Consider the following 27,464-nt stretch of genomic DNA (forward strand, 5'->3'; position numbering starts at 1 on the left):
GTTCTAAGTCCACATCTGACCAGTAATTCCTAGGTTTGGAAGTAAGCGGTTTGGGCTGTAATTCCTTTCCTAGACTCTAGCACTTCACTGCACAAATGAATATCACAGACACTCAAAAGATGTGGCTCAAGGCCAGCAGCCCACGGGGTTGGTTAATCCTTTCCTCACCCATGATTGCAACTCCATTTATTGGGAAAATAGGATTTGCTCTATTGAAAATGAAACCTGACTGGAAATGGCTTCCCCTCCTGCTAGCACAGCTACAGAAGGGGTAGGTTGGTCGGGAAGAAGAAATGGTTTGGCCTGGCCTCTGGGTGGCCTGGAACAGGTATCATCTGAAGTTGGGGGTTGGGCAGAGAGGACCCAGCAGTGGGCGCGCTCTGGGAAGGGCATTTTCTCCTTGGACTGCTGCTTCAGAAGGACTCACCTGAAGCTCACAAGCGATGCGCTCGACGATGAGGGGCAATAATTTGGTTTTATGATGATAGACAATCCTTTGGTCTTCAGACCTGCCCATAAAATGTCACCTTCAGTTTGTGTAGCACAGCTAAAATGCTTTCTTTTTCTTTCTCTTTCTCCCGGTTTACCTTTATTAGAAGCAAATCTTATTCATCTCCCTGCAGAGACGAAAACAACATAAAAATAAAGTGGTCTGGGGGCGCCTGGGTGGCTCAGTCGGTTAAGCGACTGCCTTCGGCTCAGGTCATGATCCTGGAGTCCCGGGATCGAGTCCCGCATCGGGCTCCCTGCTCGGCGGGGAGTCTGCTTCTCCCTCTGACCCTTCCCCCTCTCATGTGCTCTCTGTCTCAAATAAATAAATAAAATCTTTAAAAAAAATAAAAAATAAAAAATAAAGTGGTCTGCCTTGTGCACGGCGATGGGCTGCCCTTGCGCTCTATTCAGACCTTTAACCTGAGATTAGGAATGGCCACTAGAAGTTCATGAACTTTATTGTGCCTGTGATGTGTCATTGCTTAGTCCCTGAAAAGTGTAAGCCACAAAAATGGTTGTACTGGCCGCACAAGGAATTGGACGTGGAGCGCAGAAAGAAATCTCTGTTTCTCACAGCCCTGCTCATCTTGTACTTCACTCTGACATAAAACTAATACTCATCTCCCCCAGCATCCTGGGTACCTTTTTTTTTTTAATCTATAAGATTGCCAAACATTTAAATGGTCCCTATTCATATTTACCAAGGCCATTTGTAATCCTTTCTATGATTAATCATATTCTATGATTAAAGAGAACACAGTTTATTGCAGTGCTTGAACATTCAATTTCTCCGTTAAGTATAAATACTAATAAACATCTAAAAACAAGAGGAAGTTTTAAAAAAAAAAAGATCCAAAAGAAAGAAAAGAGACAATATAGTGGGAAGATCTCTTTCAAAGTGGTTGTTTATGAAAAAAACAGGGGAGAAAGGCTGGGGGTGGGTGGGGCAAATAAAGGCAAAGGAAAGGCAGAGAAAAGGAGGGGGAGGGATGATGGGGAGGTGATCCTAGGTGGATCCAGTGACCCAGTGGTACATCCATGCCAGCCCTGGGTATATGGACGGACATGTAAGCTGTGGCTGATCGACACACACAAGGGAAATTAATGTGGCAAAATGATGGTGGCTATGCTGTCGTTTCTCTTAGCTTGACAGAGAACTCTTGAGGAGGCAAAGAATTACCTTACCAATAATCTGATACTCCTAAGGGAGTATGACCCAAGTCAGTTGCGTGGAGAGACCGTATGCGGGGGAAAGTTCAAACTCAAGTCCTCCTTGCAAATGCTGTCTACACGGCTTGAGATTCTTGCCCATCACAGATACTCGGTAGAGCATCGTCATGCCTGGGTGTCCGCACAGCACACGCCCTCTGTGGGCTCTGCTCCAGGGCCCGGTCTCAGCTCTGCTTGCCAGTGGAGGAGAAACTTTAGATCATTTTGCAATAACTTCTGAAATTTACATGCTTTTTGGACTTTCATCCACACCTTCCCCGGTGTCTTCTTTGAAGAGGCTTATGAATCAAGTGGCCAGGCAAGGAACAGGAAATCTTGCTTTTGCCTTCTGTGCTTGGGCTGGGTTGGTTGGTTATTGCTGACTCAGTGCTTCGACAAGTCTGTTTACCAGGATCTGATTATTACACACTTGAATCTACTCTATGACTTGCTGCTGAAACTTAAAGCAGAGGCGGTTCACTGTAATTTTTAGGACATGAAAAGACAGCCTTAAAGCAAACCATGTTTCAGATTTTAGCCATTATAGTTTTTCTGTTATATATATATAAATATATATAAGATTTTATTTGAGGGAGAGAGAGACTGGGCAGGGGGAGGGGCAGAGGGAGCGGGGCTCAATCCCAGGACCCTGAGATCATGACCTGAGCTGAAGGCAGATGCTCAACCGACGGAGCCACCCAGGCGTCCCCTCTGTTACATAGTTTTGAAGGTATTTCAGTGAAGATGTACAAATACATGTAGGATGAGATAACCTCCTTTTCTGAGGTTTTAATTCTACCTGCTGACAAAAACTAGCCTGTTCACGGTGCATCCGTATATGAAGAAATCTAAAGCAGCAACTGGCTGGCCTCCTTTGCTTTGTCACTAGGCTTATGACGTCGTCATATGCTCGCTCACTCTCTGCCCAGGGCAGCTTTGAAGAGCACTGGGATAGCTTCAAGACCCTACCTTCCCAAGGTTGTGCAGGGACCCGGGTGGCCTCGGGGTCCTCCTAGGAGGTGTGGACAACTCCCAGGGAGCTGACCTCTTTGCACTGAGCCTTGCTGATTCTCTGAGCTGCCTTTCCTCCTAACCTCACCCCACTCTAAGCATCGGGCTTTTAGGCTAAGAGATCCAACAGCTCAGAAAAATGCAAAAAAGGATTCCAAAATGAAACATGTGAAGAAATCCCACTGAGAGTGTCTGAATCCCTTGGTTTGTACATTTCAAAGGAGTAATTCTAATTGAGAAACAGTTTTCCTTTCTGGATTATTACTAACCCATTTATGGCTTTGGTCTGCTTCAGTTTTTTAATAAGGTGGAAATAAGTAAAATAAGTATGAAGGTTCTTGTTATGCATTAACTCTTGCAAATATGCTATTGATGTATTTCTCTTTTCAAGTGACTATACTTCCTAAATAATGAAAACCAGAGACTTTTAAATAAAAATCCTCCATCTCCTTAGGCTAGTTATAACAAAACAAGGAGGGGCTTTTCTGAGCCCCCTCCTCTTCACACATTCCTATCAGTTATGTGTGTTGTTTTGTACAAAACATGGTCCACAGAATGTTTTCGAGTATAGATACTCTTTATTGCATTCCTTCATTTGCAAGAAACAATATATATTTTTCAATACAGTTTTGGACAAAACACAAAAGACATGAACCTCATTTAACGAGAGCCATAAGTTAATACAGTGTGTGTTGCTTTCCTGGGAGGAGAAAAGAGGCAAGTTGCACAAGAGATAGGGGACCCGGGGTACTGGCCATCAGGGATCACAGAATTACACAATACAAAATCCACTTTAAAAAGCCACAAAATAAGCTAGGGATGAAAACCCAAAATGAAGTAGATATGACACAGAAGTCAACCAAAAATATACAGATGGCAGGATCTGGAGATAATTCGCCTTCTACCACGGGGACAAATGACAGCTACACCCAAGTGCCACTGTGGCCACAAGCCTCATGGGCGGTGTGAAGCACCTTCAGGTGGCTGCTGACCGCTCATCCCTGCATTTGAAGCTGCGGGGTGGTGGTGGGGGAGGTGGGGGGGGAGTAGGGGGGTGGAGACAGTGGACTTGCTCCGGAAGTCTCATCACAGATATGACGACCTGATTCATTCCTTCTGACTCAGTTATAAGACTAACCACCGGTTCTCCTTCCCTTTGGAAAGAGCATGTGGAGGGGAAAGGAAGTGTGTTAAACATACTGGAATGGATGTTAAAAGACTCGGGATGAGGGCTAGAAAACGGTTTCTTCTGGAGAATAGTGTTTTATTTAATGCTAGATAGCACAGAGGGTTTAAAATAAAGGAAGAATAAATTCTAAGTCATTAAGATGAGGAAAACGACAAATGGTGATACTAATAAGAAGCCTTTAATATAAAGAACTGTCCCATTTAGAGTTGGACATTAATTAGTGCAGAGAGATTTATAAATGACTTCATTTTAATGACTCCTTTCTGTTTAGGGGTGTAGGCTTTTTCCATACAGGTCTTTCCCAAGTCGTTAACAGCTACCACGTGGTAATGGCCAGCACATCTCTTGCCACGGAGCAAATGAGTAACACTGAGGGGATGCCACGGCCAACACAGTAATAGTCGGACTTTCTATTAAGAAAGATCTCCTGACTGCAACTTGGAAACATCTCTGAAAATGAGAACAGCATCTTAGAAATTCAAAGTCCTGTTTCTTCAGGCAAAGATAACCACCAGTTTTCTGGGAGAACCTTTAACCAAATACCCAAGTACCTTTAGTGTTAGCGGAGGGGAGCTGTAAGATATAATCCCTCTGAACCCATACCTCTAAGTCACTGCTCCTGGTTTACATCTAGAAAGTCTTCCTTCTAACAGGCCAAGTGTTGTCTTGCAACATCATTACATTTACTGAGAGTTTTTGGGTGGTGATGGTGGTAGGGAGCTTAAAATGTCTAGTGTTTACAAGGGCAGTGTATGTCCCACACTTCAAGACTGAGGAAGAAGAAATCATCCTAGCTTGCACAGAGAGGTAAGCATAGCATTCTAGAGCAAATTTGTACCTTCCACAAAACAGAATATCTGAGTAAGCACAAGGAAGGGAGTTTTATTGCACTAATCATGCAGAGTGAGCACACGTTGAAGGTAGGGATCATTTCACTTTGTCTAGGATCTTGAGTAAGTTGAGTGAAGATCCCAGGCCGTCTTCACCTTGGTCACTTCCCTTGGTCACTATGTGTGTGCAAAGAGTCCATTTTCAAAGTCCAGGGGGCTACTGAAAAAGAAACACCCAAAACAAAAAAAAGCAGATGAGGGTCTGCAAAAAGCCATTTACCACAAAATTACTAAAAGCTTAATGGTTTTTCTACATTTTTTGCTATGCATTTGCTATTAGATAAGCATTTCAAAAAAGAAAATGGTCATAGCCCCATGCATTTAAAAGCAGCTTCCAATAAATATGTACCATAGAGTTTTTTCCTGCATTGTGACAAGGAAGTTTTGCGAAGCAGGACAAGGAGAGCAAACCAACAGTACAACCAATTTCCTTGCTTGGTCTCTCAGACCTACAACACAGTGAAGAATGCTAATAAATGGAAACAAAGTTGTCCAAGAAAAGTTGAAAATTCAAATGTATATGCACTGTACAGCAACGCTTAGAACAGGTACTGGGATTTAACAGTGTGGTAAGTCTGGCTCATGGTCTTAAGTGTTGTGTGTACTTACGCTCCTTCTTCTCCTAAGAGGGCCAGGAATTTTCTCACACGGTATTCAGGATCCATCTAAATACATCAGAAGAAATAAAGGACACAGGTTAATGGTACCTTCTAATAACTGTGCACTTAATGCCAAGGAAATGCTCGGTTTCATACTTCCACCAGTGCTCTGCTGAGTCACAGAAATACATTACCTGCTCCCTGACCAGTATTCTGATACACGGCGAAGCAGATTACATCATTCAAGAGGAGTGGACAGGACTTCCTAGCACAGAGAATCACTGTGCACAAGGTTCCAAGTGACCCAGCGGGTCATTCCCAGGCACCTCAGCCAAGTGCCCCCTCAGCTAGCGCTGTGTGAGGAGGCAGCACGTCTGAGAGGACACATGTGTGACCAGACGATGGCTATTCACGGGGGTTCGAATGGCATCCAAGTCATAGGAGTCATCCAACATATAAAAGTGAGACCAAACTTAAACCAGATGAGGTTGATTAAATGACTAAAAAGTAGCTTATTAACTCTTCATGATCAACATATTCGCTTTTCTTAGCCTTGGTCTTCCATGCAGTTTCTTCTTTGCCATTAATGAAAAAAATGGTCATGAAAGTAAAAAAATTTAGAGTGGGGCTGACTCCCCTAATATGGCCCCTGGATAATCTGGATCTCCTGTGACAGAAAAGCATCAGGATAGGGGAGCCTGACTGGCTCAGTGGAGCATGTGATTCTTGATCTTGGGGTTGTGGGTTTGAGCCCCACGCTGCGTGTAGAGATTACTTAAAAAAAAAATCTTCAAAAAAAAAAAAAAGTATTCCTAAGTCTAGGAGAAGATAGGGGAATTTTGGTTCAGAGGCCAAGTTTAGGATATTACTAATTTTCTCTATTCATTTTCTTTTATATTCATGTTTATACTAATTTATTTATATTTTGTTCTCATTGGTCCACCAGAGATCTTAAGTTATCTAAAAAATGATCATTAAAAACATCTTTAATTCCTTAAGATGAATTTTTATTGTAAGAAACATACCTAACTTTTAAAAAATGTTCCAGGGCAAGGAGTCTGTTTCCCAAGAGGGAACTCCCTGCCCTCCAGGGAGAGCTTTCAAATGTCAGTGCAGCCGTGGGTAAATGTGCACTTGGATTCCCCCTACCACCACATTTTTTTTTTAAGATTTCTTCTCTTCTATCCCAAAAAAAACATTGAACAGAAGTTTCAAATGTATCAAAGTTAAGAGGTCAGACTACAAAGGACTAAGAAAAAGTGTGAATAGCTAACAAAAGAAACATTTTCCCTCTTTGGGAATAGAATTACATATGAATCAATTGTCAAGTTCTTTAAAAAAATGGAACTGGCTGGAGCTCAGCTGTAGTCAGTACTTGCAGGTCTTTGCCCATTAAATATATTTAATATGTGTGAGCAACGACTTACTGACTTGCCTGTAGCTATGGAATTAAAAGTCAAGAGAAAGGGAGGAAAAAAGTAATCTAGATAAATGACTTTATTCCCTCAGGTGACATCCAGTCAGAGCAGATCCTCAGCACTGTGCAAGTTTTAACAGAATCGTGTATAGTGAACAGAGAGGTAACATGACTTATATTCTGCTCAACTACATGCCTCTCCACTTAGGCTCAGTCTCTTTCAGGCAGATCTAAAGAGAATTCACTCAGCTGCACGAAATCCATTTGACAAGAAGGGGTTCAAACTCAGAGGCCTATGAAGTGTCAGTCGCTGAAGATTAGGCCTGAGTGCCCCACTCTCACTTTCTGCCCCACATACATGAGAGGCATTAAGTTGATCACTGACCTGCAGGCATCAAAGGAAGAAGGGGTAGGGACTGGAGTGAAAAGCCCACATAGTTTCTTCTATGCAATTATTGAAAAAAAATTATGCTGAAACCAAAAAAATGAAGAGTAGAGCTGACTATCTTGACAGATTTATCTTTTCCCAAGGAAAGAGCTAATACATCTGTATATGCACCTTTACCAAGGATAATCCTAAGCAAAGTGATTAGTCTGTAACTTCAATTTACATTCATCGTGGAAAATAAATTTCAGTCCGGCTGAATGTTCAATACATTCAACTTTAGGTTTCTGAAAGCCACAATTTTGTTTTAAAATAAATGTTCCAGCAAACTAAAAAGCATTCACTTCGTGTTCTCCATTTGTTATTGGTCCAAGAGCCTATTTCAGGTGTAACCGTGAAACTTCACTTCTACCACCCACTGCTCACGGGGCCGGGATGGCAGGACTGAGCAGTGACACATAATGCCAACAGCGCGGCCAGTCTGTCCACCAATGACCTGGGATGGACCCACCTGACTACAGTTCACTGAGCACCCTACTGTGTGTCCAGCTCTGTTTCAGGGACTGTGGATTCCAATAGTGAGTGACAGCCAAGGTCCCTGAACTCACAGAACTTGGCAGGAATACATTTATCATCTAATCAGTGTGTCAGATAAGGATAGGAAGACATAGGATGGACATGTGGAGGGGTAGAGTTCCCAAAGGAGGAAAGGTAAGTTGCCAGTAGACGTGAGAAAGTCCCAAAGAAATTTCATCTGTCTTTGCTCAGGCACTAGCCTAGGGCTCGGTTTTCTATGTGATCCTGGATGCTTTAACCCTACAGTAGTTTGCATGAAATTTCTAGGAGCCCAGCCAGGGGAAAATATAGAGAGCCTAAGTCTACTCTGTACAGTTCAATTAACTTGTCCCTTAAAACAGTCTCCCAGGGAGCCTGGGTGGCTCAGTTGGTTGAGCGGCTGCCTTCGGCTCAGGTCATGATCCTGGAGTCCTGGGATCGAGTCCTGCATCGGGCTCCCTGCTCGGCGGGGAGTCTGCTTCTCCCTCTGACCCTCCTCCCGCTCGTGCTCTCTGTCTCTCATTCTCTCTCTCTCAAATAAGTAAATAAAATCTTTAAAAAAAAAACAAAACAGTCTCCCAGGCCCCTTTTGGTGTAATGCACAGTAGCTTCCGGACCTCTAATAAACAACGTCATCTTCCTTCCATCAATAATTGGCTATGTGATCCTGGATAACCCACTGACCACCTGTGGGACACTCAGTATCCTCATCTCTAAAATGGGGGCAGGGGGTGACGACAGGAGAGCAATTGCCTCTTTGAAGTCCTTTCTAGTTCTAAGATCTAATCACTCCCTAAATTAAAATTGAAAGTAACTTTATAATCTTTTTTTCTATTTCTGAATTTTAAGAAGTGAGAAAGAAAAGTACTCATAAGTTATTGTTTGGTCTCAGAAGCAGGCTACTAATAGCAACTTGAGTTCAGAAATAAGAGAATTGTAACAAACTAATTAAAACCTTAGCAAAGGAGGGGCGCCTGGTTGGCTCAGTCAGTGGACCAGGCGACTCTTGATCTCGGGGTTGTGGGTTTGAGCCCCACAATGGGCGTAGAGATTACTTAAAGTCTTTAAAACAAAACAAAACCTTAGCAAAGGAAATATAAAACCTTGGTATGTCACGAAGCTCCTGTGTCTGAATCCTATGGAGAATGCAGTATCTTACCTGGAGCGACATCTCAATCAACATTAGTAACTTCTTGATGCCTATCCAGACCTTCTTCCCTTTGACTTGCTGTGAAATTGTGGTACGTTCCTTATCTTTGAAGTTGCCCAAAAGCTACAAAAACAATAAAAATGACAAAAGCACTTTTATAGTAAGTGCATCAACATTAGTTAATGCTCACATTTATCCTTAAAAGAACAGTAGTAAGAACTATCTGACTGGTTCAGGTTGACAGGATTTTCTCCTATTTTAAAATCCAACCTGACCTTCTTAAACCCATTAGGTACAATTAATGAAAGTGAAAACTGGTATCCTAAATCCTATTTTCCTAGAGATCTCCATTATAATTTAGAGATATGTTTGCTGGGGGTTGGGGGGAAAAGAAAGCTTCAACCCACAATAAATATCAGTTAAAAATTTTAGCACGTGTCAAAGCAGAGACTAAATTTAATTCTTACCCAACCTCGGCACAAGAGCTGCTCACATAATTAATCTGGAGACATTTATCATACAATATCATGCAATCTATTTTGTTGGGAGTATGCCCCAACTGCATGGGTCTTGAGGATTTTAAGAAGCTTTTACCACTGTCAAACAAATCATTACATAACATTTTTTTCAGATCTCACCAAGTCATTTGTGTACATTGATATTAATCAAAAATTTAATGAAGGTTATAGTTTTTTAAAAATTTAACTTTGTCATCCTCAAAAAATTTAAGAAAACATTTCCATATTATGAAGTTTTTAATAAAGCAGTTTCTTTTACTTCCATAGCATTTTCGCAGTCTCTAAGGTTTTAATCACCATTCCAATTTATTAAATGCAAGTAAATGAGCGGAAAGCTATTACGAGTGACCGAATTTTCTACATATTGATTACTCTACCACTCTACCCTCTCCTTCCCCCATTCCAAGTTTCTGGCCCATGTAATTTGTATGTATCACTCCTGGTGGGCACAGAGTAATTCATTCCTGGCAGGCTGCCTATACCAAGGAATGGGAAATTCATTCACTTTCACTGACATTCATCTCTTCCTCGAATCCCTGAAATGACTGAAGGTATATCCCAGGTGCCCTATTCTAGGTTAGCACACAAACTAGGCACCAGGTGCAATGCCCGCTGCGCCCCCTTTAGCATTATTCCCAGCCCCGACTCCTTTCGAATAGACACTTCGCAATCCATTGACTCATTTTCACCTCCAGAGCCTCCAACAGCTGCTCTCCTGTAGCAATGTTGGGCACGTGGACGGTGGTGCTGAAAGCGTTCAGCATCTCCATCTCCTGAAGGACATCTTTGCGGCTAGTGGTCCCAATGATAAGAAGCTTGCGGCCCTGATCACAGGGAGAAAATGTGTTAAAATGCAGGATAAGACTGGTTAGGAACCTAGAGTAAGCTTGAACAATGTCCATTTATTTAATTGCAGAAATGTAAGTGGTTAGGCAAAAGAAAAGAAATTCAGATTTTCTTCATGAAAATCTAAAGAAAAGTATCAAGAACAGGATTCAGAAAGGCAACAGCTCCTTCTTGTCATTCACGTCAATAAAATAATGGATGAGTAAGTCAGGGAGACATACAAACCAAATAAAAAGATACTGAAGTATATGCTCTAATTCATTTCTCATGGCCAACATGGTGTACGTATGGTGGGGATTGGAAAAAAGGAAATGAATGAATGGGAGGTCTGTATCACTCACTTAGCAAAGATTTATAATGCTTTTAAGAAGGAGTAGGGTAGGGGCGCCTGGGGGGCGTAGTCTGTTAAGTGTCTGACTCTTGGTTTCAGCTCAGGTCATGATCTTAGGGTCCTGGCGCCGAGCCTCGCATGGAGCCCTGCATTAGGCTGCTCAATCAGCAGGGAGTCTGCTTGAGATTCTCTCTCCCTCTGCTCCTCGGCTCGCACTCTCTCTCTCAAGTAAATAAATCTTTTTTTTTTTTTTAAAGGAGTAGGGTAACAATAATGGTTTACATTTCTGCAACACTTACCTGTAAAAGACATGGTGCCAAGTGCTTTACATAACTGTGTCATTTAATATTTTAAAATTTGTTTTATTTTTAACCCAAAAACATACAAAAAATGTTTAAAAACTATAGCAGGCCTACGCCACCATTCCTGATTCCCTCTCTCCAAAGGCAGTCATTTTAAACTCTTAGCTTTCTTCTTGTATTTACCTCCTTTTCTTTAAATAACAAGGTTACACCACTATTTTTAGATTTTCGTTTTCAGCTTTAAATATTATTTACTGACCACCTATTACTGAAGATGGGGATTTAATATTGATTTTTCACACACCCCCGCCATGTGCCCCTTTTTTTGTCCTTCCAATGTGGTTATTTCATAGTCTTTGAATAAAGCTACATTCAGTATTTATCATGATTATATAAGTATGATTGACAGCTAAGCCATGTAGTATACTATTACATTTCCTTTCCTAGGAAACATTTTATATTTATTAGAGTTAATAACTGTCATTTTTACTCTCTGCTTGTTACCAGGTACCTATTACAAGTTCATCCCCAAACACAACCATGAATATCCTTTCAATACACTCAAACATGTCAGGGAATTTTAAAGTTTGTTTGTTTAAGACATCCCCCTCCTGGAGTCCTCTCTTCTCAAAGAGTCTGAATGGACGGCTGCTGCACAGCTGCAGTTCTAGAACTTTCTTCTCTCCTGTTAGATCCCCTACATCCTGGTCTTCATTTATTCCCTCTTTTCCATGGTGCATCTACTTCAATAACTTCCTGAGGGTGCACAGGAGGTAAAAATATAAAGACTTTGAATGTCTGGAAATGCTTTTATTCTACCATTATTATTGTCCACTCTATACCTGAGAGTGCAGCTAGGCACAGAGAACAAGGCTAAAAATAATTTTCCCCTCCAGAATTTTGAAGGCATTACTCTATTGTCTTTTAATTTTCAGTGCTGCTGGCTAGAAGACTGATATTATTCTGATTTTGACTCTTTGCTTCTACCTTTTTTTTTTTTTTTAATTTTAAAGGACCTTTTCCTTACCTTTGTATTCCATAATTTTAAAATCACATACTTTGAGATAAATCTTTCTTTACTCATTCTGCTGGTGCTAGATGGGTCCTTTCTAAACTGAAAAATGATTCAGTTTTAGGAAATATCTTGGATTATTTCTTTGATTTTTCTTCTATTTGTCTTTTCTTTCTTTCTTTTTACTTCTGGTTTTTACCTCTTTCTCTTTCAAATACTTTTTGGGTTAGGATCAACATTATCTTCCAGCCTTTATATTAAGTTCTTTCTATAATATATTTTCATTTCTAAGAGCTCTTTCTTGTTTCTTGAATGCTTTTTTTTATTGTATTTAATGGATATGATACCTTATTTTAGATTTGTGTGACTATTACAGATTTTATAATGTTTCTTCTGTTCTCTGCTTTGCCCTGTCGCCCCAGAGTTCTTTTTTTCCTATTTGTTCACTGGAGCTTTCCCTCAAGTATCTGGTGATTGCTGGATGACTTATTCAGATTTAAGAGTTAAACTAGTGACTGGAAGCTCTGAGTCTGAGGGCTTCACTACAGGTTGATCAGATAAGACTTGGCTGATTATTGGGAGTCCTTCAAAGGTCAGGATGTGTACATTTTTCCCAGAGAAGAATCTTCCAATCTTCTTCCTGAAGGCTATAAAGCCTAGTTTCCAGCATACTGGGATTAGATGCGGGAAGGGATCTGGGTAGCTCACCATTCAATATGGAGACTCCCATTTATTCTTATTTGCAGAATGGCATCTCTTGAGATCAACATCTCATTTCATGTTCATATAATCCTGAGAATTAAGTACTTGTATTATCTCTACGTTACTGATGAAGCTATTGAATCTCACAGATAAAAGTAATTTGTTGAAGTCAAATAGCTAATATATGGTGGATCCAGGAATGGAAGCCAGATCCAGAATCCAAAACTGTATACTGCTTTTCTTGATGAAGAAAAACACATTTAAAAAAATGTTTACTTGGGGGCGCCTGGGTGGCTCAGATGGTTAAGCATCTGCCTTCGGCTCAGGTCATGATCCCAAGGTCCTGGGATCGAGTCCCACATCGGGCTCCCGGCTCGGCGGGGAGCCTGCTTCTCCCTCTGACCCTCTCCCCTCTCATGCTGTTTCTCTCTCGCTCGCTTTCTAAAAAATAAATAAATAAAATCTTAAAAAAAAAATTTTACTTGGGGGACGCCTGGGTGGCTCAGTCGTTAAGCGTCTGCCTTCGGCTCAGGTCATGATCCTAGGGTCCTGGGATCGAGCCCCGTATCGGGCTCCCTGCTCCGTGGGAAGCCTGCTTCTCCTTCTCCCACTCCCCCTGCTTGTGTTCCCTCTCTCGCTGTGTCTCTTTCTGTCAAATAAATAAAATCTTCAAAAAAAAAAAAAATGTTTACTTGGAAAATGGAAGAGGAATGCATTTTAAACTATGTCACTAGATTTATGGTACACGCTTACTCCACAGATAAACCTTTAATACAATCATTAAACCTATTCATGGATCTTAGAAACTCAGGATGTTAAAATGAGAAAACAGGGGTTCCTGGGTGGCTCAGTCAGTTAAGCGTCTGCCTTCGGCTCAGGTCATGATCCCAGGGTCCTGGGATCGAGCCCCACGTTGAGCTCCGTGCTCAGCCAGGGGCCTGCTTCTCCTTCTTCCTCTGCCGCTCCCCCTGCTTGTGCCCTCCTGATCTCTCTCTGTCAAATAAATAAAACCTTAAAAGAGAGAGAGAGATAATGACAATACACTATGGACAGGTGGGAGGTATTATGCATAGGACGTCACGGTAGAGGGAGGGAACAGGTGGCAGAGAAACATCCGCTCTTTCTCTGGAACTGAGTCTTAAGGCATGAGTAGGTTGATTAGGAAGTTGAAGGGCAAGGATATTCCAAGCCAAAAGGAGCAGAAATACGTAAGTCTGAGGGCGAAATAATAAAAACAAAAATTGGGGTATTTACAAACACACAAAGACATACACATTTCTACTATATCACAGAAGAGTGGTGCTTTAACATTCAACACTAAACTCCATCTGTAAACTTAGGAGCACATCCCTGAAGGCTAACAGATGGCTAAAGGCCACACAGGCTTATTATAATGAAAGGCAACTGTTATCTCTCCTTATGTTCTATAGCCCATAATTCAAACTCCCTCATCTTGCCTTCTCTCAAGGAGGGCCACACGTTGGCTGTCCCCAGAAGAACGGCATTGAGGAAGAAGCTTCTTACTCACTCCAGAAAGCTGGAATTGCCATTTTCCAAGTGAAACTTTCTCTTACATTTACCGTGACTATGTTCTTCGGAGTGTTGAAAGACTGGGAAATGTAGAGCAACTTATAATGGAAACACTAATTTATGTTTTGCTTTACTTCTTGTTTAACAAGACTGCAAACACTGCAGAGGGGTCATGACCCAGGCAAGTTCAGGCCTTGACATGTAAAGCCTCATCTTTAAGAAAACACCGAAAATCATTACCAAATAATTAAATTGTGCTGGGTCATTCTGTCTATTAATTAGTGGTAATGCTCATGAGGAAGCTTTATCATGAAAAAAACAACTCTGAGTGTGTTAATGTAGTAAATCATACTGGAGAACAGTTTGGATGAAAAGCTGCCAGCAGCATGTAATAGAAAAGCCGCCTCTAAAAATAAAAGTAGAGTTCAACCCAAGAAGGGAAATCCAACTCATTAATGTGTGGCTACTAGTCTTAAGTCTACAGCATGGAAACATGCCCCTTGATGGAAAGAAAAAAAGTAGACTAGTAACTTATTTGAGGGATAAAAAAAATTGTTCCCAGAATACTCTTTACCGAGATTTGCTAGTTCCTGATACAATAAAGAAACGGGCCTAAATAAAATGACTATCTGCCAATCGGATTATGATAAACATTGTTCCAAGGTTAAATAAGTATTAGTTAACTAATTCTTGGTACCATAAGAAGCAACTCAGGTGAAAACATTTCCATGAAAAAGGCAGGGCTCAGTCAGGTGTTGATCCTTCAAAAAAACACTTCTTTACACGATGAAGAATGAACAAAGTACTAAGCAGTATCTAAGCCTTTTGCCACACAAAGGACTAACCAGATAATCCACACCCTTTCATAGATCCTGCCCATTGATTGGCCCCAATAAACTGATTTGTAACAAAAGTTCATGTGGAAGAAAGCTTTTTTTCTTAAATAAAAATGCCACCAATATAATACTGCAGTGAAATGGAAGGGCTGATTTTAACCTGTGAACAAAAGTAAAGTCAGTTATGCAGTAAAGAAAGGCCATTCTTTCCATATCATTCAATGCTGAGCTGGTGTAATACACCCTCGGTAAGAAGAATTAACTGGGAACAATTGGGAACCCTGAAATGGATTAAGAAGTGAGTTTAAAAGTGCAACTCAAAACTGCTGTGTGTCGGGGCCTTAAACTTTATTTTCTGATTGTTAGAATCTGAGGCTTTTTCTGAGAGAGAAAAATTTCAGAATATTAAGAATTTATAAACCCAGTATGTAAAAGACTAGTCGTTCAGATCATTAACAAGAATTTACTCTGTTCAGGTATTTATGGAATTATGAGATTTGGTTTGTGCCCTCAAAGTGATTATAATTTATCTGGGAAGAGCAAATACACATTCAGGGACCAGTACCAAGTAACACATCAGCAAACACAAACTAATCATGGCCGAGGGGACAGAGCATAAGGGAACAGTTTCACCGGAGTGGGGGCATCTAGGAAGATTCCCGTAGTGCTGTAGAGTCACGGACACAGAGGAGGCCCTGGAGGAGAAGGGACGGGTCTCTAATGCTACTCAATCCTATGTGGGTGGTGGAGGCAGCTGAGCCGGAGTGCTCAGGGCTGAAAATGAAGGCTTTTTAGAGAGAGGGGAGTGGGCAGCCACTGAAAGGAAGACTCAGAATGCTTAACTAAGGAAGGAGATTTGATATAAAAAGCAACAGGAAACTAAAGAAGGTTCTTGAGGAGGCAGAAGAATGAGGAAGAGAAAGAGGATCCAGCAGCTCCAGGCAGGACGGTCTAAGGGCTGGTGGAAAGCTGGGGCACTAACGATGTGCGGCTCTCCAAGTCAGCATGCCCAGGAAGGATCTGCACCTTCCCCCCGAGACCTCACACACATGACATCCTTTTTAAGGCAAGCCCAGGGCTGGCAGGCAGCAAGGGAGGAGAGGCAAGTCCCCTGATGGATAGGTGGCTTGGTGCAGTAGCAAAAGGACAGGCTCCGTCATTCACAGCTGTGTGATTTGGGGTAGATTTCACTTCTGAGTACCCATCTCCTCCTGAGTCATACAAATGGGATAAAAATCCTACCTACCTGTCAAAGTAGAGTGGTCGGGGCGGGGGTCGGGGGAAGAAGGTTGGTGAAGGAGAGTCTTTTGGAGGAGGCAAGAATGAAAGGAGGTAAGAGCTTAAATGAATAGTCTTGAGGAGAATCTGAAAAAGCACTCTGTGTAGGATGTCAGGACTCCCTAACGTTACGGTTAGGTCAGGGTTAGGTTGGGTGGGCGAGCAGTGGGGTGTCTGCAAATCCCTCCCCTCCCAACACAGGGTACTGACAGCAAATGATGCACATTGAGCGCATTCTCCCAACATTCGCTCTCAGGGGATGAGGAGAGCTCCAATCTTCAGCTTGACTAGAGTTCCAGAGTGAGGCCCAGATGAGGTCTGAACTAAAGATCAAACATCGCCTTCAGGAGTCGTGGCAGAGGGTGAGAGTGAGTGGCCTCAGCAAGAGGTTTCTAAGGGAGAGGTCAGTTCAGGGCAGGGGTGTGAAGAAGCATTCCCAGTAAGCCATGCTTTACTCTCCCACTTATCCTAGCTTCATTCACAAAATGGGAAGAATTTCACATATTTTTACTTAGTTTGTATTATTCAACACAGAGACTTTAAAGAAAAAAACACCCTACCCACCATAGTTCTTATACAACTTTATCATTGCCCTTATTTGCAAGTCTGAATCTGTTCCTAGCCTGTCAACTCCCTGCGGGTAGGAGCCATGTTTTATTCATCTCTGTCCTGGTGGTGGTTAGCACACCATGCCTGGCACACAGAAGATACTCCTGTCCTCCCTCCACCTAGAATGCTCTTCCCTTATACATCCGCATGATTCTCTCCCTGATGTCATGGGGTTGCTTCTTGCACAGGCCCACACAGCCCTGCGTGCTCCGCCATTTAAAACTGCAGACTCCCCTTCTTCAGCTCCCTTTATCCTGCTCTCCCCCGCCCCATATGGATCACCTTTTAACATGCGAAATACTTTACTCATTTACTGTCTTTACTTATTTATTGTATTTATTGCTGGTCTTCCTTCAGGAGGACAGGATTTTTGTCTGCTTGGGTCTATTGATATGTCCAGGGCTAGCATTGTGCCTTGTATATACTGGGAAGTGAATACATTTGTGTTGAATGAATGAATGGTGATCTCACTGTAGGCTTCGAGGGTGCAGATCACTCCTTCCTTGTTACAATCTCTGTCCTGGCCCTGGAAAAATGCACGCTATACCAAGTGTTCAACAGGAAAATAACTATCTACCATTTCAGAGTCTATACCTCGGAGTCCCAAATGCGGAATGCTATAACAAGTTTTCAAGAAAATAATCTAGAATGAGGGCGCCTGGGTGGCTCAGTTGGTTAAGCGACTGCCTTCGGCTCAGGTCATGATCCTGGAGTCCCGGGATCGAGTCCTGCATCGGGCTCCCTGCTCAGCGGGGAGTCTGCTTCTCCCTCTGACCCTCCCCCCTCTCATGTGCTCTCTCTCTCCTCTCATCCTCTCTCTCAAATGAATAAATAAAATCTTTAAAAAAAAAAAAAAAAAGAAAATAATCTAGAATGAATGACATGTATGCTTCATTTACAATGTCAGTGGATGCCATAAGGCTGTCATCTCTTTCTTTTAGTTAAATCAACTGATAGTTAAGCTATTGATTGGATAATACAGACTTCTCTAACAGGGAAAAGAGGAGATTCATTAGAAGCCATTAAGTCAAGCTAGTGAAATAACAAGTATTATTAAGCATCTCCTACAACTCTTAAGTTTCCCCAAAACAAGGGAGAAAATTGACTACCAGGAGCCAGGACAGTAAAAGGAGAGGTTGGGGCCTCTTTGCATATTCTGCATGCATTTCTGATTTCTCATGCTCAAATGTCCGGTAACTTTTTTTGTGTGTGTGGTTAAATGTTTAAGTTGAATACCAAAGGAAGGATGTTTCAAATAAATCATGCTACAACTAGGCAGACAACTACACTTGAACTCTCCATTAGCTTTTCCCCTGAAGCAAATTCTTAGTCTACTGTCTTTTAACCATCCTCATGGTGCTGCTAGCAGGGCAGAGGACAATAAAGAGGGGAATTCACGATGCAGATTGGATATGAAATGAGCAACTTCACTCCAAATAATTTAAAATAATTACTATAGGCAAGAGCAAACCACTTTACGGTATTACAGAATATTTTAGTATCAATTTGTGAAAAAGACACTGAATCATCAGATTTTATACTTGAGTAGCTCTTGAAGATTACCTCGTCTAAAGATGACCTAATCCTCCCCTGGTTATTTTGTAGATGAGAAACCTGGGATGAGAGGTGAAGTGACCTGTCTGCAGCTTTTATATCCAGGCAGGGAGCTGAAGTTAGAGTTCAGGCCTCTTAGATATTTCCGTTATGCTTTGCTGTCCATTGTTCTCATCTGTACAATTTTTAACTCATATCAGCAATGGCTGATCTCTTAATTATGAGTCAGGGAGACACATCACCTAGGAATTATGATCTCTGAGCTCTTAGGAGAAAAGTTTAAATTAAGAAAATAAAGCTGTACTGACCATGCCACAGTATTCTTAATGCCGAAAGGAACAGTTCTCATTAGAAACTGAACTAAGATGACCACTGATTCATTAGCAGATTCAAACTCCTCAATCTTGCATCCACAGGAAGTTTCCCTCCCTCTCTGGATGTTTAGTTTGATGCGTCCGTCCCACAATGACCTCTGTGCTCTAATCAGGTCAATTTTCTTCTTCCTTCTCATTTAATTTCTACCTCTGTGACTTTTATCCACAGCCTTCCTCTTTATCGAAACGCTTTCCGGAGTTTTCTAGCAGTCTGCGATGGTCTCTTATGTCCAAGATATTTCAGAACTTGCCTTCTCTCCACACTTTGCCCTCACTTAACCCGACACAACTCCATGTACTCCTGCAGGCCCCAACCTTTTCAACACGGATCAACGTGTGCTCACTTAACTGGAGGCCAATCTGCTAAACAATTCAGCTATCCAGAACACAGAACCAAGAAATAAGCAAAAATCCTCTAACTTCTAGGACCAAAACAAAACAAAACAAAGTGAGATTCAAGGGGCTTTACTCACTGCTAGTGTCACCTTATCCACTAGGCATGTGGGCCCAGTGGCCAGGGCCCATAAAACTTGGAAGGGCCCACAAAAATATATATATATGTATTTTTTTAAGTAGGCTCCATGCCCAGCGTGGAGCCCAACGCAGGCTCGAACTCACAACCAGGAGATCAAGACCTGAGCCAATCATCAAGAGTTGGACACTTAACTGACTGAGCCACCCAGGTGCCGCTCTCTTTTCTTTTAAAACCAGAAGAAAACAAAGAACTTTCAAGTCAAAAAAAAAAATGTTTTCTTGTTTTTTTTTAAAGATTTTATTTATTTGACAGAGAGAGAAAGACAGAGAGAGCAGGAACACAAGCAGGGGGAGTGGGAGAGGGAGAAGCAGGCTTCCTGCCGAGCAGGGAGCCTGATGCGGGGCTCCATCCCAGGACCCTGAGATCATGACCTGAGCTGAAGGCAGACGCTTAACGACTGAGCCACCCAGGTGCCCAAAAATGTTTTCTTGTTGTTGTTGTTTTTAAAGATTTTATTTGATCTCATTTTTAATTTTTTTAGGTGGGGGAGGGGCAGAGGGAGGGAGAGAATCTTAAGCAGGTTCCATGCCCAGCACACAGCCTGACTCGGGGCTCGATCTCATGACCTTGAGATCATGACCTGAGCTGAATTAAGTCGGATACTCAACTGACTAAGCCACCCAGGTGCCCCTAAAGATTTTATGTTTAACTCTACACCCAACGTGGGGCTCAAACTTACAACCCTAAGATCAAGAGTCACACAGGCACCCCTAGAAAATGTTTGAAATACCAACAGTTGGAAAATAAAATTCTGAATTTTTTTTATGGAAGAAAGGGCCCATGTAAGTCATAATGTGGCCCTGTTCATAGGAAAGCTCCTTCAGCTCTTGTGGCCTGGTTATTCTTCCTTTACAAACAACTCATGAGTCCCAGTGGTTGCCTTTTTTAGTTCACAGCTGACCAGAAGCAGCAAATTAGAAAAGTGGGAACCATCAGAGGCAGGTAGGCTAACATAATTCAATGGGATTTTGCAAGTCACAGCTAATAGCAAGACCATTAAGAACAAGAAAAGGTACAAAAAACTACAACAAAACAAAACAGGGCACACTGGCCTATTTCATGACTACCTTGACAGAGCTGTACACATTCCAACAGTTCCTCCTGTTACCCATGATATTACTGACCCATGTGATTATGATTTGTAATGATGATCCTTATTCTTTAACACAGTTCAGACACCAAAAATTATACAGCAATTTTTTCCTCTTAAAAAAGGCTAAAGTATAACAACAATAGATGTTAAAAGAGGTTAAGCTTTCATCATCTGAAAAAAAATAAAGCTTTTGATTTCTTATGAATTCCTATTCTTGTCTCCAGGGAAACTGAATATGCCATATGAAGCCTGAGATAAGTATTATACACAAAACATATCCTTACATTTCCAAATATCAGTTAGTGTGTAAATAGTAAAAATTTGCTAATTCTGGCATATACGCATCTTTCACCATCTCTCCTCATTGCTTCAGAGCTGGAATTCCTTAGCGTGGCAGCATGGCCCTGATAAACCCCCCTTCTACTCATCTTTCAAGACCAAGATCAAGAACTATTTGTGGAACATTTGCAGATTTTCTCAGCAAAATGGACTGTGCTTTCCTTTATGTTCCACTGGAACCCACACAACTTATAAAACTAGATACATCATGTTTACACATCTCTCTCTGTCACTGGATTGTGACAGGGATACAAAAAACAAAACCCTTCCTTGGTGGATGAAGTAGAAAGAAGTGTGCAGCTTCTCTGCCCCACCCCCAAAGCCCCAGTACCTTGTAGGAGCAACTCTCAGGGCTAAGGTTGCCAGATAAAGCCCCAAGTTATGCCCCAAACACTGCACGAGATATACCAAAAATTATTTGATATCTTTCTAGAATTCAAATTTAACTGGGTGTCCTTCATTCGTATCTACCAAATCCAGCAACCCCACTCAGAGAGGATGCAGCCCCACACCAGGGTGGATGGCTTGGTGAGCAAAGTGTGGGCTGAATGCTAACTCTCAATTGTCACTTGACTTTGTATACACCTTGTTCACCAATTGCACAACTGACCAGGTGGTCCTGGATTATGAGCTCTCTGAGGGCAGGCAGTGTCTCACTCATCCTTTATTTCTACAGTGTGGAACAAAATGCTTATTAAGTGCACATCCCAGGGAAAGCATATACTCTATAAAGTCACATTTCAAACTTGCATGTCAAAAGAAATATTTCTGGATAAGGGAAAAAAACCTTCCCATTGCCCTTCCATGGAACTTAATACAATTGTCACCATCTATCTTCGTCAACCTTGGTCACACTGCCATTCCAGCATCAGGAGTTCCTACTGGAAGCACAACACTGAGCTGAATGCCAGGTGGGTCTCCAAGGACAACTGGGAGAGGCATGAGACACTTTCACACTTCTCCTCTCAGGACCACAGGGCGTCTTACAGACTAGACCTTAAATTAAATCAGCCTTACAAGAAAAAACAAGGTTAAAAAAAAAAAAATTACACATAGACAAACTTAGAGACAAAGGTACATTCATTTAACCCTGTTAGGCAAATAGCAAATCAGTTGGAAAGACTGGAATTAAAGAATTTTGACAGTTATATGCTGCTAGTTAAAAATGAAAACAATGGTATACACAAGTTTTTCTTTTTTCCTGATTATAAACTAATAAATGCTTACTGTTGAAAATTTATAAAATATAGGAAGCAATAAAACAGAAAAAAATCACCTATAATCCTGCCATCTAGGGTATAGCAGGTGCCTTCAAGATAGAGAAATAATAGAACTTCCTTTTATTTTTTATTGCATTCTTCAAAAAATTTTTTTGTGTGTATGTTTTAAAATGAGCATCATCTTATAGAATAAGAGATGTATTAAAATGTTGGGAGGATAAGCTCATATGCTTTTTTTACTGGTAGGGGTATGCCTTCAAAAAGCTGGGGGGCCACTGACATAAAGGCAACCAAAAGGAACAATTTTGGCATTATACCCCCTCACCCCCAGTCCTTTTTTCTTTGACTGAAATCACACTTGGAGAGCAACTCAGGATTGAGTGAAAGGTGACTTGACAGTTATGCAGGCAGTTTCTGACACAGGCCCAGTTTATATAGACAGTGGGTTACTGGCTGGGTGGTCAGAGTTTTCCATCTGACTGGTTAATTTCTCCCTGTCTTCCCTTCCCATTATTGCCCCTCTTATTCTGGAAACTGGACCCCTTCTTCAGCTTGCTCCAGGGCTGGATAAGGCAGACAGGGGCTGCAAGGAGCAAGATGGCTGGCAGAGAAAGCTGCTATGCTCTTTCTTCCGGATTTCTAGGGCTGGTTTCTCCAGCAGCAGCCACGTGGAGCCGAGCTCCTTTGATATGCATTGTTTGCTTTGTTGGTTTTATATATTTTTTGTGTGAGGAAAGACGACAGTCAGAGTTTTCTTTGAAGTGAATAATAAACTAATAACTGAGTTGTGCTTTGCAGTTTACAGAGAACTACAATAAATACTTAACTGTATTTAATTCTCACATCCTCAACTTCAATATTACTATTGTTCTTATTTTAGAAAAGTGAAAATTGAGGCTCAGAAGTGGCTGAATTCAAATTCAAGTCTTTGAATTCGAACCCTTGTGCTCTTAGTTCCACCACCATCTAGTTCTATGTGTAGTTAAGACCCACCATCTTCAAAATACCCATTCGTAGTAAATACTATCATCCGCATACCTAAATGGTTTAAAAAAAAAGGAAAGAAAAGGCGGGGCCACTCAGATTGTCTGAAGCCTGCCTGTGGAAGCCCTCTTCCCATTCTCCAATGTGAGGGGCAAGGAAGGTTGTCAATACGAAGATGTGGCTGTAGACCAAGTAGTGACTTAAAAAGATCAAGACCTCGTTCCATCTACACATCCCAATAACTATGAGGAATACTGACGGACTGTTCTGGACCTTTTGTAAGATTCCTCTTACTGGCTCTTCTTTCCCAACAGCTGTTATGCCATGCAGTATAAAGCCCTAGGAAATCTCCAAAGATCTGCGTACTTGTTTCAGGGACAAGAAGGCAGGAGAGAAGCTGTGAGACACTACTCTGGTCCACCCTAAGTTAGGAGAAAAGGGGAGCTTTAGTCACAAGCAACAGGTGGCTTTAGGGGAAAAGCAAGTAGGTGGGTCAGTTCTTGGAGGCTGAAGATAAATGTAATAGGTAGTGTCCTCAGGGATCTGACAATGGCCAGAAGCCCTGTTCCTCCCTCAAATCCTTACCCTTTTTACAGGCTAAAAAGATTCTGTGGACTATCTAAAGGCACCTCTTTTCTTCAAAAACAAACAAACAAACTGGAAAATGCATTTCTAGTTCCATACAATAGTCTTAATGAAATACTAGACCCTCTAAGAACTTTGAAACAGCCACAAAACAGGAACAAACAGAATCTGAGATGGTCAACCCTTGGCCCCAAGCAATGGGAATATTCCAATCAAGAGAACATCCATTCTCTTTTCGAAGATGTTAGGATAAGACTCTATAAATCAATCCTTCACAGATGGCATGCTCTGTGGACTATGGCAGGTTCCTCCTTTTCAGTAACTCCATGCTCTTCACGATAAAGCATCAGTACCTTCTATCTGTGTAGTCCGCAGGTTTGTAGAGGACCTCACAATACATTATCTTCGTTGGCCAATGGGGTAGGTACGGCAGGGAGAATTACCTCCATTTTACAGATGAAGAAATACACAAAGATATTAAGGGACTAGTTCAAAGTTGACTAAGCTACAACTCAAACTCAGGTTTTCTGACCCCAATACAAAGAGCAAGTTCTGTAGAGGGGGGTCCTCACAAGATTCATGGCACTGTGGAATATTATGGTACTAAAATCAACACTTTTCTAACGCTGATGTCATGTCACAATAACACATTTATGGCAATAGTGCTCAGTGAAGACATTCTGGCAGGGAGAGAATATTGCTGTCTCAGCACCATTAGCAGTTCACTGATGATTAAACTTCAGATACCTAATTTTGAGTTAGCTGAAAATGGTGTATACATGTCTTACAATTTTTTGTATTCATTAATACCTATTATAGATGTACTCTACCAAACCAAACAAAAACCCTATTTTGAAAACATGTTTTTTTTTAATGTGTATCTGTTTTTATTTATTTACTTGATTTATTTTTTAAGTAGATTCCACACCCAACGTGGGGCTTGAACTCACGACCCTGAGATCAAGTCTCACATGCCCTACTGACTGAACCAGCCAGGTGCCCCTGAAAACGGTTTTATTCAGCAGGTATCTGTAGCAATATTTTATAAAAGGACTCACTAAATTTCTTTCACTAGTTTTTATGTGCCCGAAATCATTCTCCATATATATATATGTGTATATATATAGAATGTATATATGTAGAATGTAAATATATATAATATTCAATATACATGTAGAATGTAAATATATATAATATATTCAATTTACATAGAACTTTCTGAGACAACCTACTATACTAAGCGAAGTATAGAGAATTTTATAAACTATAGTAGCCATCTAATGTCACTGACTTAATAAATGGAAAAACTGGGCCACTGAATTGTCAACCATCATACAGCTTTTCTTCAACAAAGCAGTCCAATGCACAAGTCATCATCACATCAGTGATTACGATTAATGTGTCTGGCAAAATGACTACACCTCTTTCCTAAAGTGGTTATACATCTTATTGAGTCATATTGTAGTTATTAGCCAGAGTTAATTTTGAACAGATAGATGGGGAGATACTCATGTTTAGGCCTGCACGATTTGGAGTCTCTTCCATTATCTGCTTCTTTCGCTGAAGCAACCCAAAGGCTGAAGAGTTGCTTAATATTACCAAGACTTCCAATACCATCTCTGAAGTAAGACTGTACTCAGATGTTGTGTCAGGATTACATGAAGAGCAATCTTGTCTAGAGACTGGTGATGTTAAAATCCACGGGACAAACAGATACCCCTGCCCGAGTTCCCACTAGCAGCTCACTATAGTTTTTTTTTTGGTATGTGATGCCAGTCTTGGCTCTAAACCCCTACTTCTTTCTTACTAGGTAATATTCCTAGGTGCCAGAGCAGTGAGGAAGTTGTTTTTTTCAATAACATTTACTTTAACAAAAACTCTAACAAGCGCTAGGTCTGAATTCTACTTCAGTAATACTGCTATGAATTCAGAGTGGTCTTCTCTTGTAAGAGTTTAGTTTCCAAAGAGTTTTCCAACTGGTATGCTGCAAAGGAGTTCTAGGTGGACAAAGACATCAGTTCTCATCAGCCCTGGGGAAGGCTGGGTGGCACCTGGGGCGGGGGGGACTGCGCTGAGAGTGGTGGCAGCCATTTACCCAAGTACCTCAACAGACGCTACCGTTTTCTATATACTATTACACTGAACTCAAAGAGGAATGGTTCTCCATGAGTGACAAGGCCATTCTGGTAGCTACAGATGCAGTCTTCCAATCTGATTCCCCAAAGCGTCAAGTAAACCTAGCACTGAAGCAGTCAGGTTAATGAGCTTCACTAACTACTCCCGCACTTGTTGAGGAAACTGGGAAGTCATGTCATTTTAGAGCTTGAGGAGTTCCTTTGCAGGCACTTTATTTTGTCTCCCAAAAAAAGAAAAAAAGAAGGTGCCAGAAGAGCTCTCTGAGAAAAATAATAAAGCTGTCGATGCTGCAGGTTGCGGGAAGATTTACCTGGCCTTATGGCTTTCCTACCGCTTCTTCCTCGACATTAAGACTAAGGCTTTCATCCTCCTGATGTTGAAAAGCACATTCCCCTCAACTTCCATAAATCTGCAAAACCTGAAAAGAGCCCCAGTGTCACTGAGTAAAAGAGCCGGCTTTAGGAATCTCACTGGAAGGAGGGGTGTCTTCAAGCCTCTCACTGCTAAGCCGGACATTTCCTAACACTGGACAAATTGTACATCCAGCTCGGGGAGGGTGAACTGCAGTGGTCTTTTACCCTCCGAGCCAATTGTTAGCTTTTCACAGGAATCAGCAGGGAAGCACATGTGAAACCTCTGTGGTGCCGGTGAGCACCCCCATGCCTTGTGTGACTCTGCATGTAGATGAAGCAGGCTGGGGGCTTTCCGAGCCGCGGCCGGGAGTTCTCAGAGCAGCCCTTTTCTCCCGCGGGGCTCCCTGCTGGGACAGCCCTTTTCAGTGTTCTACCCCCCCTCGATCTCTTCTCCTGCACAACACAGGGCAACTTGATTGAAATAAAGACCTAGGGAACATGTTTTATTTTCTCCTGTTCAATCCATTTTAGAAAAGCTTTTAATTGGTTTTAAAAAGATGCTAAACAAAATGTGATGATGTTTTTCAGTCTTCATGAACTACAGATACCACTTTTTATACTTTCAAAGGGCTAATAAATCAATCATGAAATTAACTCCCAGCTAAATTTAAAGCAAACCCACTGAATACCGGGTTCATTAAAAATCTATGCATTTACTTAGAAAAATTTAAAATTCAAAGAAAATTATCCTAGTAACTGAAATCTGACTTGAATTTTTAGTCCTACACTGAAAATCCAAGACCAAAGCAATCACAAAGGGAAAAAAAGAAGGCTTGTGAACCAGTTTTAATAAGCCAATTTACAACGAGGGAGGGGTGTGGGGGAGGGGAGGAGGAGAAAAGAGAATATCTTGATACATAACAACATAGTGCCCCTGAAGGGATTCTTTTATTTGAGCATGTGCACACATGCACACATAATTTTTCTGTGTGAAAGCTGGAATTACAACAAATACAATATTAAGGATTCTGTGGCTGATATGATTACTATATTGTATCCATGCACAATTCCTCTTTTTAAAGAAAAATGCCTTCAACTTCTGTTTTCTGGACAGTGGTAAAAATAATAGTTTTCTACCATCCTACGTGGCTCTACAACACCCAGATTCATACACTTTTAATATTTAATTGAAAACATCTGAAAAACCTAACATGGATAATGGTTTGGTGAATTGAATGCTTCCACTTTAGAAAGACAAATATTCTCGACACTGGATCAGCCTGAAAATTTTCCCTTGTTCTCCTGAGAGAATACACACTAATTTAAAAAGCAAGGTGGTACAGAAAAAGCATATTTTTATCTTGTCAAATGTACGCCAACTAGAGATATTTGAAACATTAACTTCTCCGGCCACTGATGCACTTATATAG

General features: G+C 41.4%; 1 protein-coding gene across 1 annotated transcript in view; it reads right to left on the reverse strand.

The window, feature by feature from the left end:
* Positions 1-3,270: 3,270 nt before the first annotated feature.
* NSF (N-ethylmaleimide sensitive factor, vesicle fusing ATPase) overlaps positions 3,271-27,464 on the reverse strand; it is a 145,333-nt gene continuing 121,139 nt past the window's right edge. Inside the window, exons 18-21 of the mRNA XM_035030372.1 lie at positions 10,105-10,239; positions 8,907-9,020; positions 5,401-5,456; positions 3,271-4,951 (exon numbers count right to left, since the gene is read on the reverse strand). Of these exons, the coding sequence (XP_034886263.1) occupies positions 4,909-4,951; positions 5,401-5,456; positions 8,907-9,020; positions 10,105-10,239 (348 nt within the window). The 3' untranslated portion in view covers positions 3,271-4,908. The remainder of the gene's footprint in view (positions 4,952-5,400; positions 5,457-8,906; positions 9,021-10,104; positions 10,240-27,464) is intronic.

Source organism: Mirounga leonina, unplaced genomic scaffold (assembly GCF_011800145.1).
Source record: "Mirounga leonina isolate KUSES-001 unplaced genomic scaffold, KU_Mleo_1.0 Mir_364, whole genome shotgun sequence".
NCBI lineage: Eukaryota > Metazoa > Chordata > Mammalia > Carnivora > Phocidae > Mirounga > Mirounga leonina.